At 41.0% G+C, this 14,488-nt stretch overlaps 2 protein-coding genes across 4 annotated transcripts in view; one reads left to right on the forward strand and one right to left on the reverse strand.

Annotated features, from left to right (window-relative positions):
• VSNL1 (visinin like 1) overlaps positions 1–4,370 on the forward strand; it is an 81,071-nt gene extending 76,701 nt beyond the window's left edge. The window contains exons 3-4 of the mRNA XM_016153890.2: positions 1,521–1,736; positions 3,110–4,370. Of these exons, the coding sequence (XP_016009376.1) occupies positions 1,521–1,736; positions 3,110–3,307 (414 nt within the window). The 3' untranslated portion in view covers positions 3,308–4,370. The remainder of the gene's footprint in view (positions 1–1,520; positions 1,737–3,109) is intronic.
• Positions 4,371–6,530: 2,160 nt separating this feature from the next.
• Positions 6,531–14,488, reverse strand: part of SMC6 (structural maintenance of chromosomes 6) — a 59,188-nt gene continuing 51,230 nt past the window's right edge. The window contains exons 24-27 of one of the 3 annotated variants that reach the window (XM_016153887.2): positions 13,887–13,992; positions 9,449–9,601; positions 7,888–7,985; positions 6,531–7,051 (exon numbers count right to left, since the gene is read on the reverse strand). In XM_016153887.2, coding sequence (XP_016009373.1) covers positions 6,937–7,051; positions 7,888–7,985; positions 9,449–9,601; positions 13,887–13,992 — 472 coding nt within the window. In that variant the 3' untranslated portion in view covers positions 6,531–6,936. The remainder of the gene's footprint in view (positions 7,052–7,887; positions 7,986–9,448; positions 9,602–13,886; positions 13,993–14,488) is intronic. The other 2 variants (XM_016153888.2, XM_016153889.2) reach the window with 2 other exon arrangements.

Genomic DNA, 14,488 nt, shown 5'->3' on the forward strand with positions numbered 1-14,488 from the left:
AAAAAATGGAGGATCGCAGAAATAACATGTTCAGGGGACGAGGGGACAAAGGAGAAGTTGTCCCTCGTGTCCGCAGAAAGATAAGTTGTTTGATTAAAAAAGAAGTGGTTGTCCAATTTTTATTGTCTGAGATTAAAAATGATCGTGGTTGTTTTAAGTCAGTAAGTTTTGGGGTGGTTTATTACGCAGCAACAGTAGCCGGAACAGATCTTGGTGTCTGGACGTGGGTGTTGCTGAACTTGAAGCCTGCACTGGCTCCTCCCCACCCCCACCCCACGATGCTCTTCCCTCCCCTGGGCCTCCTGTGTGGGAGCCTAAAATACATGCAAATGCGTATTTTATTTCTGGAGGGAAATCTCCCCTCCACTGTGCTTCTAGGTGCAAAAGGCGGAGGCGGCAGGGCCTTTCCTCTCTGCAGCAGGGCCCAGGTCAGGACGTACGGCCCCCAGGGGGCGGGAAGCGGCCACCTGGCTGGGCGCTGCCAGCCTGTCCCACGAGCAGGCGACAAACCCTGCGGAGGAACAGGGGTACCAGTGCCGTCCTCAGGAATCTGCTTTGAACTTTGTATTTGCTAGATGTGTTCATCCAGAAACATATTACCTTATCCGCTTTAAAATAGCTCATGGTTTGGGCTTTTTTTGAGGGGGCCGTTGAAGTTTATTTGCTTGTTTTCTACTCTCCACCTGGAGAATGTCCTGTAGCCTTGTTGGGACGGAGGGTCAGATGTCAGAACTCCCTGCTGCTGGTGACCGGCCTAGACGCACGGCCGGCCGTGTGGGTGGGGGCGGCGGAGGGGAGGGAAGGGGACGAGGCCACCCTCACGCTTCACGGCCTCCCTTCTCCAGGGTCCGGGCGTCCTTCTCCTCCTTTGTCCATTCCCTGTCTCTCACGGCCCCCTTGCCAACTACCAGCTTGAGAAAAAAAAAAAAAAAAAAAAAACCTCTTTATATCTCTCATAAATAAGCCTAGTCATGTTCTATTTTTAATGGGTTTTAAATGTTCTACAAAAGAAAAGTCTCCTTAAAACGATGTCGGACAGTTGAGCCTCACCCAGAGATAACACAGGGCCGGGGACAGGGAGCTGGCGGCAGGGGAACCCGGCTCTGGGCAATCTCCCTCTGGCACCACTCTGTTCGGGGAGAGAAGTCTGCTCCCTGCCCTAGTCCTTGTCCTTGTAGGATAGTGACCAGAGAAGCCACAAACGAGGGATGCTAGCTACCCGCCCGCCCGAAAGCCGTGTGTCACCAGCCTCACCCACAGGAGACAGCGAGGTGCCTGTGAGTGAGGACGCGCCGAGCGACAGCCCCCCCACCCCCCGTGCCTGCTCTTGGCCTTGAGCCCTGTGCCAAGCCCCTGTCCAGACAGGCGAGCTTGTCACGTCCCATCCGACAGTGGCCTGGAGGCCACCCAGTGCCGCCCGCGGGAGTGGAGCTGCGGCCTTTCGGCCTGTCCTGGCTGAGACCTCGGCCTCGACTTCCCCTCCTGACACTGAATGTGTGTGCGTGTGCTCTGCCTTATAGTTCTTCCCCTACGGCGACGCCTCCAAGTTCGCCCAGCACGCCTTCCGCACCTTCGACAAGAACGGCGACGGCACCATCGACTTCCGAGAGTTCATCTGCGCCCTGTCCATCACCTCCAGGGGCAGCTTCGAGCAGAAGCTGAACTGGGCCTTCAACATGTACGACCTGGACGGCGACGGCAAGATCACCCGGGTGGAGATGCTGGAGATCATCGAGGTGAGGGGCGGGCTCTCTCAGGGGCTCCCCGGGGGCGCGGCCAGGCCCTTGGCTGTGGGGCACAGAAGGCGGACCCCCAGGTCTATGTCCCCACGTCCCCGAATTCTCCCGTCTGTGGTCCCTGCACCAGTACTGTTCTGGGAAAAGCCACAGACCCAAGCTCCGAGGCCCTGTCAAGTGACAGTCAGCATTTAACGTCGCTCCTGCGTTGCTAGACCTCCCCCCACCTCCCCCCGCCGCACACACACCTCCTGGGACTCAGTTTCTCTGGTGCTTGGCTTAGCTCCGCTCTGCCCGGTGTTGCCCCTCCCACCGACCTGCCAGCCCCCTGTGGGCAAAGATGCTGTGTGGATCCTCTAGCTGGCATTTTAAAATCTTCACTGAATTGTAATTTATAGACTATAAATCCACCCACTTTAACTGTGCAATTTAATGATTTTTAGTAAACTTAATAGAGTCTGCAACCATCACCGTCACCCAATTTTAGCACATTTTCATTCCCCCGTGCCCACTCGCCCGTTCCCACCCCAACTCAGGAAGCGACTGACCTACCTTGTCTCTATGGGTTTGTCTTGCCGGACATGTCACATAAATGGAAATGAACAACATAAGTACGTGACCTTCGTCTGGCTTCTTTTTTGATCTGAGTTGTAGGATTTCTTTCATTCCTTTTGGCTAAAAGCAGTACTTAGTTGTATAGCTGTCTCATCTCTTGTTAATCTGTTTACCAGCTGATGAGCATCTGTGTTTAGACTTTTTGGCTATTAACAATGTTGCCATGATTGTCCGTCTCCGAGTCTTTATGTAGATGGGCATTTATTTTTTTAAGGCACTTTCCTAAGCAAAAACTATCCCTACCTAAGAAATGTCCCCACTGAGAACTAATTGTGTGTAATGAATGGGACAACTGCCATCTTCTTACTCTTTATGCATGAAGTCCCGAATCCACAGCTCTGCCTACACCGACTTCTTCAGACGTTTTACTGGTCCACCCTGCTGTCTTAACAGATCGTAAGTTCCTCCTCAGTTGGGACCACATTTAACCTTTTCTTAAGTCTCCAAGGGCTGGTGCTTGTTGACTCTCATCTTCACCTCAGAGAGTTTAAGACGGAACCCATTGTTTTCCTCCCCAGCCCTGCTTCCAACCTATGATTCTTGATCTCTCCATGGAGCTACTTTCTACCTATTTCCTCCAGCCAGAAACCTGGGAATCGTCCCAAATTCTCCTCTGTGCAAATGATCACAAGACACACACACATCTGAGTATTGTCACTCTCTTATTTAAAACCATTTAAGGAGTTCTTTGAAGTTAATCTTCCATTCTTTTACCTTATCATAGGGGAACTTTACGATCTGCTTCTTGTTTCCCCAAGGCCATCTACAAAATGGTGGGCACTGTGATCATGATGAAAATGAACGAGGATGGCCTCACGCCCGAGCAGCGGGTAGACAAGATTTTCAGCAAGATGGATAAGAACAAAGACGACCAGATCACACTGGATGAGTTCAAGGAGGCTGCCAAGAGCGACCCTTCCATTGTATTACTTCTGCAGTGTGACATTCAGAAGTGAGCGGAGGTCAAGGCTATGGACTGCACAAGTCTCAAGGTTCCATTCGGTCTGCAGCTACACACACACACACACATACACGCACACACATACGCACACGCACACAAATATTGCTTGGACTACCTATAAATGGACTTGCTTCTTGTGTTTGAAACACTTGTGTGCATGAGAATGTCATTTGCTAATGAATTTTAAAAAGCTTATATTATAAAACAAAAAAACCTTCCACAATGTGATATGTGTAATATCATTTCATAAAAAACCCCCCTTCTCTAAAGCCTGGCCAGAAATGTGCTGCAAAAAGTTATATGATTTCCTGTTCATGTTTTGGTAATGCTCGTGTCTCCCTGATTACATATTAGTAGCACTGAGACCTCCCCCCGTCCCCACGGTAATGTAACTTAATTATAAGGCGTATCACCATTTTCCTGTAAAATAGTACTGGACAGACACACAGAGGAGTCTTAGGCTCCTCCGTGTGGTCCACACACAAGAGCTTGTATTATCAGTGAATATAAATGTACTACATTTGCATGCCTTTTAGGTTTGCCTTAATTCTTACCTCATTTGCATCCTATCAATCTGGAAAGAGCTGTTTTGGAATTAATGCAGTGTAAAACTTAAAAATCCTGCTAAATGACTCATTAAGTATATCTATCTATATATACATATACACAAAGATATTTATTGACAGTAAAAAAAAAATATGGAAATGTACTGATTTCTGCTTGAATTTTCAAAGGCTTTCAAGAGGTGGCAATAGATGTCCCAAATAAATTTATAACATTTGACGTCTTCCCTCAACACTTATTTCATAATTTTAAATTTGAAACAGATGTTCGTAATTACCAAGGGCCAGCTAGCAACAGCTTACCAAATCGACCCTTAAACACACAACTTTGGAATTCAAAGAATTAATGACAACGAAAGGGTTTTAAAAAAGCAACTTGCCAACTCTTCATCCGGGCCCTCGAAAGAGGGACAATCCATACAGCATGTGAAGGTTACATAGAACTTTTCATCCTCAAAAAATGCTCCTTATGTGAAAATAAACATTATCGCGGTGTGACCGAGGTGCTAACAACGCTTTATGTCCTACCCAGCTGCATGGACAGGGCACGCGACGGGCAGGATGAGAAGCCAGAGGAGAGGGGACATCCGTCTGGCCAAATCGGAAGTACGCCAGGTGTTATCTTTAATGGTGGAGTAAAACTCTGACCCTTTTAACCTTGAGGAAGGCAAGCAGAAGAGTCCATCAGGACCTCTAAAGGCAGGTTTGCGTTTTCAGAACGTGCCTAGATAAGTTCTTTCTTTCTACAGTGCTGTCCCACAGAACTTTCTGTGACAATGGAAACATGTCTATCTGCACTAGCTACAGGTGGCTGTTGAGCACGTCAAGTATGGCTCGTGTGACTGAGGAACCAAATTTTTTCATTTCATTCTAATTGTTTGATTTGCCACATCTAACCAGTATAGATAGCATCACACAGTGCAGTGCTATATTATTCATTTTTTATTGAGCTCTTTTTCTCAAAATACTCTGCCTGCCTTTGGGATCATTAAATAAGACTAGAGAATAGAGCCTAATGGTCCAATTCATCCATTCAACAAGAACCCGTGAGCTAGGAAACCACCTCAAACACTGGCACAATCAAGTTTCTGCCCCAGAGACAGCAGTTCCCAGTGCTGATTTAATGTCCTGGGTCCCTTAGCCCCTGTGGTTGTAAATATAGCTCGGGTTAGACTGAGTGAGCATTATTCAGTTCAGTCATAGCTAAGCTGATAATAAACCAAGGGTCAAGGAGTCCTACGTATCATGTATTTAAGTCACTCAACACATATAAACTTAATGCTTTATTTTAAGAAATTACACATTTGAAAAGAACAATTCCCTTTTTCTTGTTTTATTCTAATTAATGATAATATTAATTAGAACATTAAAGATATTTTCAACTTATGATAGTTGAAACCAAAACAATGAATAGTCTTTGACTCAATAAGAGACGCTTAGATACCTGAGAATTCTATTTTTCACTTGGTATTAAGAACCATAACATTCGAAAGCCATCATGAAAATCCAGACAATAAAATTATTTAACTCATACAAGTTTATGCATTTGGTATATTCTACTTCACTTTTTATTTGAAAGGCATGTGGTTTGTTAAAATAGTTTGGATAGAAACTAGTTATAAATGTAAATTAAAAACCAGCCTTTTATGATTGGTAGGGGATGTTTAAAATAGCGTACCTTTCCTCTTTCTGTAAATTCTTAAGAGTAGAAAAGCACAAGTTCTCGGACTTCTCATCTGCTAACTGATCTCGATTTAAGACTAAATTAAACTCCCTTACTCCACCAAAGTAACAAAATCCAGTTTTTTGCAGTAACTATAGAAGTGTTGTTGCTTTTAAAATACTGCCTTTTCTCCCTAAAATATTTCCTTTCAGCCACGTAAGTACTTACTGCTACTAATACAGGGAATGCTGCTTGTTAGATATCCACATCTTTTTGAAAAATTTAGCGTTAATCCTAGTAGCAAATTTTTAAAAAAAGGTTCATGGGTACCATTTCTTACAAGGTACTATATTTTATCATTCTAAGAAGCACATTTTTTAACAACTCTATCATTAGGATGTATCTTAGACTTGATGCCAGCTCACCATCAAAAGGTTGGCCTTTGGCTGCCTTCTCCAAGCAGAGCCACCTCCGACCCCTATTTCCCCAGTCCTCTCCTCAGCCTCGTCCACACAGTCCTTTGGCCTGTGTCCTCTTGTGGCCGAGCCAGAGCGTGCACGCCCCTGGGTTGAAAACTGGGGTTTTAAACCAGGCAAACAGGCTGCAGGCCAGGATGCAGCACCATGCTGTGCGCCAGCTCCCACAGGGGCGAGACGTGTAGTTGCCTGAAGGACAGATAAAGGACTGTGGGAAAGGCCACGTGTTCTACCGCTCCACAGAAGTGTCTTATAAAGAGACAGCATGTTAAATCTGATGAAATATGGCAGGTAAATTAGAAGTACATCCCAAATCTATAGTCGTATCTCTAGGGTTAAAAATGACCTACCTGTGCAGGCATTGTGACCAAAGTTTTTATAGTTCTGTGTAAGTCCCTCAATAATTAATAAGCAAAAACCAGACAAAAAAATCGACTGTAAACTGGTCCCTATCCACAGACTGCCTGTGGACCCCACCCCCTGCAGTGAGAATGTAATATTCTGGAAAAGCAAAACTAAATATAACCAGATACTCAAACTTTTATTTTAATTCTTACAAAATACTATAGAAATGAACCCAAATGAAACAGATATGTACATGTACATATGTACAAAATTTTACTTTTGAAAAAGAATCTATAAAAGTAGATGGTTAAAAATAAAACAACAACAACAAAAAAACAAACTTAATAAGATTTAAAGCCAATACTATGAAACTGACTTTCTCAAAGTAATAGGAATTTTAAATTGCTGGTTGTAATTGGTTTCTAAGCTTATTTACATATTTTATTGTAGTCAGCTATATAAAGGAATCTCTTCTACTTAAGAATATCTTTAGTTTCATTTTATTTCATCAAATAGCCCTGAATTTTTTTCCTTCACAAATCGTTCAACATGAGGACATGGCATATTAAGTTACACATCAACTTCGATTTTCTTCTTCCTCTTGAGTCACAGGTCGAAAAGGCAATGTCATTTGTCCTCTTTCCGGATCAGACATTCGAAGAATTCTAATCAGTTTACTTGATGGAAGTGAGCTGGAGGAAGTAAAATAAATTATTCAAATTTCTAAGAAAGTTTTTTCATATTACAAAAAAAATCTTACTGCTAACCTCATGAAAATAGAAATCTAAATGGCTGTTATCTGCTAATAGGGGGATATATCTAATATCTGAAGTTCCAGGAGAAATATAATTTGTAATAAGGAAATAATTTGTTTTCATTTTTTTTTAGAAATTAACATCCTGCTAAATGCCATGGGTCTTCAGTTTGGAGGGAAAAGAAAGTGAAGGAGATTTACATATCAACCAATTTCTAACTCTTTTTCTTCCTCTTTAGCCAAGAGTTACCGGAATATTTCTAATCACAAACTTAAGCCCCGCATGAACCAAATGACCACTTTAGAGAGAGCAGACTTGGTGACAGTGTGCCTGACTCCTTACAGGGGGGTACCCAGTCGGTGCTGAGTGACGGCGGGGCGGAGCTCTCCAGAAAAACTGGTCCTTTTACCTGACCAGGAAAAGAGCCAAGACTAGGAAAATCCTAATTGTTTCTTTAGTTTAACAGAATTACTACAGATATTTTACATTCGTTGGTCATGAGAACCAAAGAGCAGTTTCAAAATACAATAGTAATAAACCAATAATCACATCCAAATCAACCTGCTTCTGTTATGGGAGGGAGATGACACAAATGGAATTTTAAATATCCAAAAAAATATATCTTAAATCTCTGGAACCAGTATAGGGGCTAATCCTTTTTCTTTCTTTCGGTCATTTATGCATTTGCACTTTAAAAATTAAGGTTATAAAAGGCTTCTTTTTCCTCTTTTATATGCTTGATATATACATTCGCAGAAGTTTTTAAAACTCACCTCATGCTTTGAGGAGTAAGCAAGATAAACTGTCTGAAGCGCTGGGAATCCGCCATCTTCAGTATCATGTCCATTGCGATTCTCCGGTTAACCATGTCCTGAGGGACAAAGGCGGAGGTGAGGGTCCCTGCTGTGTTACGGCTGCTGTATTGCTGGCTGTTCCAAAGCCCTGGGCTTTCACCCAGGGGTCACCCGTCACTTGCTCTCTGATGCAGAGCATCGGGGACGATAACATCCAAAACTATTAGGGGAAAATAACAGAATACGAACACCTCCCGGGGACATTCTATAGTCTAAGTATTTATAAGTATAGCCCCCTCCCACAAATATATTTAAAGTAATGAAAAAATATTCAAAAGACTTGATTGCATGTTATATAATGAATCTAATTTGTACAGTAATAGCTATTCAGAACAATATCGACAGTAACTAGCCACAAACTCAGTAAGTCTCGAATTTTCCCTGAATGATCGAGGTGTTTTGAACACTCTGTGCCTGCCTGCTTCGCCTTCGACAATTTGTACGTGAACCATTTTGGATTTACAGACAAATCTCTCACTGAATCTTTAAAATGTTAAACAGTAAGTACATCAGTGTGTAGAGAAAGAACATTTACTTATAACAGGTTTTGAAACCAAATGAATTAAATAACTAAATGGGTTAAAATGAAAAAAAAAAAAAAAATCCAGATAGCTCAACTCCCTTGAAAACCGAAAGCTGATAACACAAATAAACGCCATGTATTTTTAAAGGTCCGTTGGAAGCCGTGGCAGAACACGAGCTTGGGAGGCAGACGGGGGACCCGCATCCTGGCTGTACTGCTCAGGGGCTCCTATGATATAAATTCCTCCACCAGGCATGTGTGTAAAGTAATCGAACATAAAGTTAAAAATAACTAGAGCTTGCACAAATGAAACACTGTCCTTTCGAAACACTGCCCTGGGGAGGCCTATCATTTAATAACAAAGCTGACAATGCACCAAAAAATATTTATTCGTTTCCTTTGGATTGGTTCTCAGAACTTGGGTACATTTTTCTAAACAATTTCAAAGGGGGCAAAATGCCATCCTGAGGCCCAAAAAGGACAAATACTTTGCCCACAGTCATGTGGGTAACTGGCAGCAGAGACAGGTCTCAATCGCAGGTTTTTTAACTTCCAAGTCAAACGTTCCTACTCCCTGGCGTTATAAACGCTGCTCTTTGAAGAGTGGCTGTGAAGAGAGAGAGAGAACCAACAGCAGCGAGAGCCCAGCGAGCGAGGGCGGGGAACTGGTTTTCAGTTCTTGTTAACACAGAAGATGGACGCAGGCTGGAGTCCACCTGGGGGAGGGCACGGGCACCCGCGAGGGGAAGGAGGAGGGCGACGCCAGGACGGGTCAGCCCGGGACCGAGAGCCGCGACGAGAATTCTCTGGTGTTTCCTCAGCACTTACCACACACTGAAGTGCCTGGGCAGGATCTTTCATTATCGGTAAAACTAAAGAGTGAACTGCTTCCTTTCAAAGTACACACCCGCCTTCTCCCCTACCAAAAACATTGGAGATTTTAAAATTTAACACTACCATGTAGACATCAAACTCATCCAGGCATCTGAAGGGAGATTCGGCAATGGACCACAGAGAAAGGATGAAGCAAACCGTGGAAAAAGAGCGTTCGCCTCCAGATAAGGCTCTCATGTCATTGAAAGCAGCTTTATTTCCCTCTCCAGGCTGCACCTTGAATGAGTTAACAACAAAAAGCATAAAGAGTCACATTAAATTCTTTACAAAAAAGGTTGGCTAACATTAGAAACACTAGGTTCAGAGTTTTTAAAAAAAGAGGTAATAAATAGTAATGTAGAAGTAACATCTATTCCATTTAAAATATAAAATGGTGAGGTATGCAACAGTGGTTTTTGTTTCACTGTGAGAGAATCAAATTGAAAACATTTATTCACCATAATGTACTGGATCTAATGTAACAATATTCCACTGGTAATGTTAGGCAAAAGTCAGTGGTCAAAATTAATAATCTGAATTAGTCTTTCTGAAGTAGTTACAATCCCCATCCCCCCCCCCCCCCCCCCCCCCCCCCCCGTTTAGCTTTGCTGAGATAAAACTGACATGTACGACTGTGGAAGTTTAAGGTATACAACTTGATGATTTGATATACGAACACATTGTGAAATGATTACCAAAATAAGGTTAGTTAGCACGGCCATCACTTCACAGCTACCTTTGTGTGTGTGTGGTGAGAATTTCTGAGATCTACTCTCTGAGCAACTTTCGAGTACACGCTACAGTATATACTGTTAAATACAGTCACTGCTCTGAACTGGCATGAAGACAAACACACAGACCAAGGCAACAGAATCGCGAGCCCAGAAATAAACCCACGTATATACGGCCAACTACTATTTGACAAGGAAGCCAAGAATATATATCACGGGGAAAAGACAGTCTCTTTTAATAAATGGTGCTGGGAGAACTGGATATCCACATGCAAAAGGATAAAACTGGACTCCTATCTTACACCACTCACAAAAACTAACTCAAAGTTAATAGGAGACCTGAAGCCATAAAACTTCTAGAAGAACACAGAAGGAAGAGCGTACTCATCTTACACAGCTTATACCCTCTGACCACCTCGTCCATTTCCCCCACAGCCCTAAGTCTGGCAACTACCATGCTACCCTGTTTCCGACAGTTTGGTCTTTCAGATTCCACCTGTGAGATTCCACAGTACGTGTCTTTCTGACTTAGTTCACTTAGCGTAATGCCCTCAGGGTTCATCCACGTTGTCGCAATGACAGGAGTTCCGATGCCCCTGTGTGTGAGTGTGTGTGTGTGGGCATCGCATTTTCTTTCATCCATTCATCTGTCGACGGACACTTAGGTTGTTTCCATGTCTTGGCCACCGTAAATAATGGTGCAGTGAACATGGAGGTGCAGGTATCTCTTAACATAGTGGCTTCATTTCCTTCAGATATGTACCAAGAAGCAGAATTGGTAGTTCTATTTTTAACTCGAGGGACCGTCTATTGTTTTCCATAATGGCTACACCAGTCTATATTCCCACTAGCAGTGCACGAGGGTGTCCATTTCTCCACACGCTCGCCAACACTTGTTATTTCTTGTCTTTCTGATGGCGGGCACTCTAACAGGTGTGAGGTGACATCTCACTGTGGTTTTGATTTGCATTTCCCTGATTGCGGATATCGGGTACCTTTTTGCATACCTGCTGGACATCTTTACTTCTTCTTTGGGAAAACGTCTATTCTGGTTATTGGCCAATTTTTAAACTGGATATTTTTTGCTATTGAGTTGTATGAGTTCCTTATATATTTTGTATATTAATCCCTTCTCAGATATATGGTTTGCAAATATTTTCTCCCATTCTGCAAGCTGGTTTTGATTCTTTCACTATGCAGAAGCTTTTTAGTTCGACATAGTTCCACTCTGTTCATTTTTGCTTTGGCTGCTTGTGCTTTTAGTATCACGTCCAAAAAAAATCACTGACAAGACCAATATTAAGGAGCTTTTGCCCGTGTTTTCCTTAGGAGATTTCAAACTATGTTACAAATCCATGATAATCAATAAGTGCTATGACTCCAGCTTTGTCCTTTTTTGTCAAGGTTGCTTTGGCTATTTGGGGTTTTTTATGGTTCCATATGAATTTCAGGCTTTTTTTTTCCCCCTGTGAACAATGCCATTGGAATCTAGACAGAAATTGTACCAAATCTAGAGATGGCTTTGGGTAGCATAGACATTTTAACAATACAGTTCTTCTGATCCATGAATACAGGAAATCTTTCTATTTATTTGTGGTTTCTTCAATTTCTTTCATCAATGTGTTACAGTTTTCCATATGCAGATCTTACAACTTCTTAGTTAAATTTAGTCTAAGTATTTTATCATTTTTGATTCTATTGTAAATGGGATTTTTTTTTTTCCCAGACATTTATAAACGCCAACATAATCTTTTGTTGCTTGAATTACAGTGACATCTGGTGGTTAAACTGCTTTAAAAGTAATTATTGCTTGTCAAAAAGACCCAGGACCAATTTAAAGAGGTTCATTCCAGCCATAGAATATAGCAGTAATGACTGAAATTCACAAAAATTCTTAAAAAAAAAAAAAAAACAAAAAAACTTCTTTAACAAGGGTCCATGGTGACAATAAAAAAAAAAAAGCAATTAATGAAATGAACAGCAAACCAACTGGCTTTACATCATTAAGTTTTATAATATATGTTTTAGCAGACGAAGAACTTCACAAATTTTCCAAACTACTATTTGAAAAAGTATGTAGCTCTTAAGTAAACTTTCGTGTATTTTTTAAATCTTTTAAGGGTTATAAAAAATTCTAATGTAAGCATATACTGAAATTTTATATTTATCATCTGTAAGTCTGAATCCTCTATGAAAATCCAAAAGAAAAAGCAACTTTAACAGAAACAGTAAAAAGCCAAACCAAACCAACGAACTAACCAAATAAAAACCCCATATGAAAGTAAGAACTAAGTAACAGGATGTGATCTTTTGCTCCAAATCTGCATTTTGTTTCAATCTAATGAATGAAGAAGCTCTAGATGAATTGTGAAGATCTAAATTTTACTCCTTATTTTACTAAGTTACCATGGGACTTCAGCTCAGTTTCATTTTTTGATAAATGAAGACTAGAAACTAGATTCTTAAAAATAATATTCTTCTGAATAACAGGGATGATGTTAGAAAATCTACCTTCAGTTGTCTTATATAGTTAGTTCTGGGAATAAATTACCCAAACACTCCTAATACTGTCTTTTTTTTTTTCCTTTTTATTAGAGTATAAATTATATACAGTAAGGAACACGAAGCTTAAATGTTCAGCTCGAATAATTTTTACACACAGACACACATACATATTCACACACACAGCGGGTGACCATTACTCAGATCAGACAGAACGCTTCCAGCATCTCAGCAGATTCTCTGTGTTCTCTACAAGTCCCTATGAACCCCAAAAAGGTAACCAGTATTTTGACTTTAATCGCATAGACGAATTTTACCAGTTTTTGAAAAGAGCGGAACTGGAGCCACTGCCAGACAGGTGTCCCAGCTAGTTCCATCAAATCACACTCGCTCTAGCAAGGTAGGCGTCTGGGTCCACCCCGCACCAACACGAGGTGTCATCGGTCTTGCTCATCTAAGTCACACTAACAGCAACATGATCGTAACTTATGGTATAAAGTTGTATTTTTCCAATGACTAATGACACTGAACACATTTTCATGTGCTTATCTGCCATTTGGATCTTTAAATTTATGAAGTTCCTGTTTAAGCTTTTTGATAATTTTTAAATGTAATGTCATTCTTTTTCTTAATTATTATTCCTTAAACATTTCAGATGAGTCCTTTCTTGAAAAATGTATTACAAATTATTAGTTATTCAAAGTATTAAAATGGAAGTATTAATTTATAGCAACTTAGAGTAGTAAGCAATCATTTGACAAAATTTACTCCAATTACTTAGGGTGGGTCGTTGCTCTTGATCTCCTGAGTATAAAATTTTAATGCTATATCCCACACTCCCTCTTTCAATGCATGTAACTATGGAAGAATCCATAAACATAGACTCCACAAGGCTGAATGTGGTAGTTTGCTCCACCCCAAAAAAGGAGAGATCTAGACATCCTCAGAAATAAGTAGTACACAATTACATGGAGTAGAATATTCTTTGAGAAATCCTTTCTTGGTTTCCTGTAGTGTGAGACCAGAGAATACGGACCTTCTGTAATGTCCCAGATAATTTAAAAAAGAAACCAGTGGAGTAGAAAGAGAAGGTAGATACTTGTCACTGAAATAAAATTCCTAATTTGCATCATAAGAAAATAATGTGGTTGTCTGGGGGTAAAGGTATTTTTTAGAAATACATATACAATAGCAGCTTTAGCCAGTAAGGTTAATTTAACTTTCAACACTTTGGCAAAGTATCAATTAATTCTCCAAATAATTACCATACGAAGAGTTAAGATACTTACTGATATAGTAAGAGTTTCATTCTTGTGGTCAAAATTCATTTTTCCACAATAGGCCCGCTGAGATAACAAGTTGTCAAAGTACAATTTGCATCGTAAAGTCAAACACCTCAAAATAAAGAAAATGGGTGTATTTAAAAGAATATACAGATACAGATACAGATATGTATATTCAGCGTGGTCTTTAAACTAGCATGTAAGACCAGAAAGAATTATGCCAAAATGTTCACACTGGTTGGAACATAGTTGGACATTTAGGTGATTTTTCCCCCTTCTTTTTATTTCATTTTTGTCTCCACATTTTTACCACAAATATCTATAAAATGAAAATGTCACCTCGCATTTAATATATCCCATTACATTACATATGCATGTATCAATTCATCAACTATTTTATACAAGGCGTCACCATAATACAGAAGAGATTAATCTTGCCCTTAAGAGGATTAAATTCTAATAGAGTTAAGATAATAGCCAAAGGGTAAGTGAAACCTGTTAACCATTTTGTATCACAACACCTGACACCCCACCTGGCGCAGTGTGAACCCCACCATGCTTTCTCCACTTCTCAGAAGGGATTCCGGGGTAAGGAAGACCTTTCTCTT

Source organism: Rousettus aegyptiacus, unplaced genomic scaffold, assembly GCF_014176215.1.
Source record: "Rousettus aegyptiacus isolate mRouAeg1 unplaced genomic scaffold, mRouAeg1.p scaffold_m13_p_7, whole genome shotgun sequence".
Classification (NCBI taxonomy): Eukaryota; Metazoa; Chordata; class Mammalia; order Chiroptera; family Pteropodidae; genus Rousettus; species Rousettus aegyptiacus.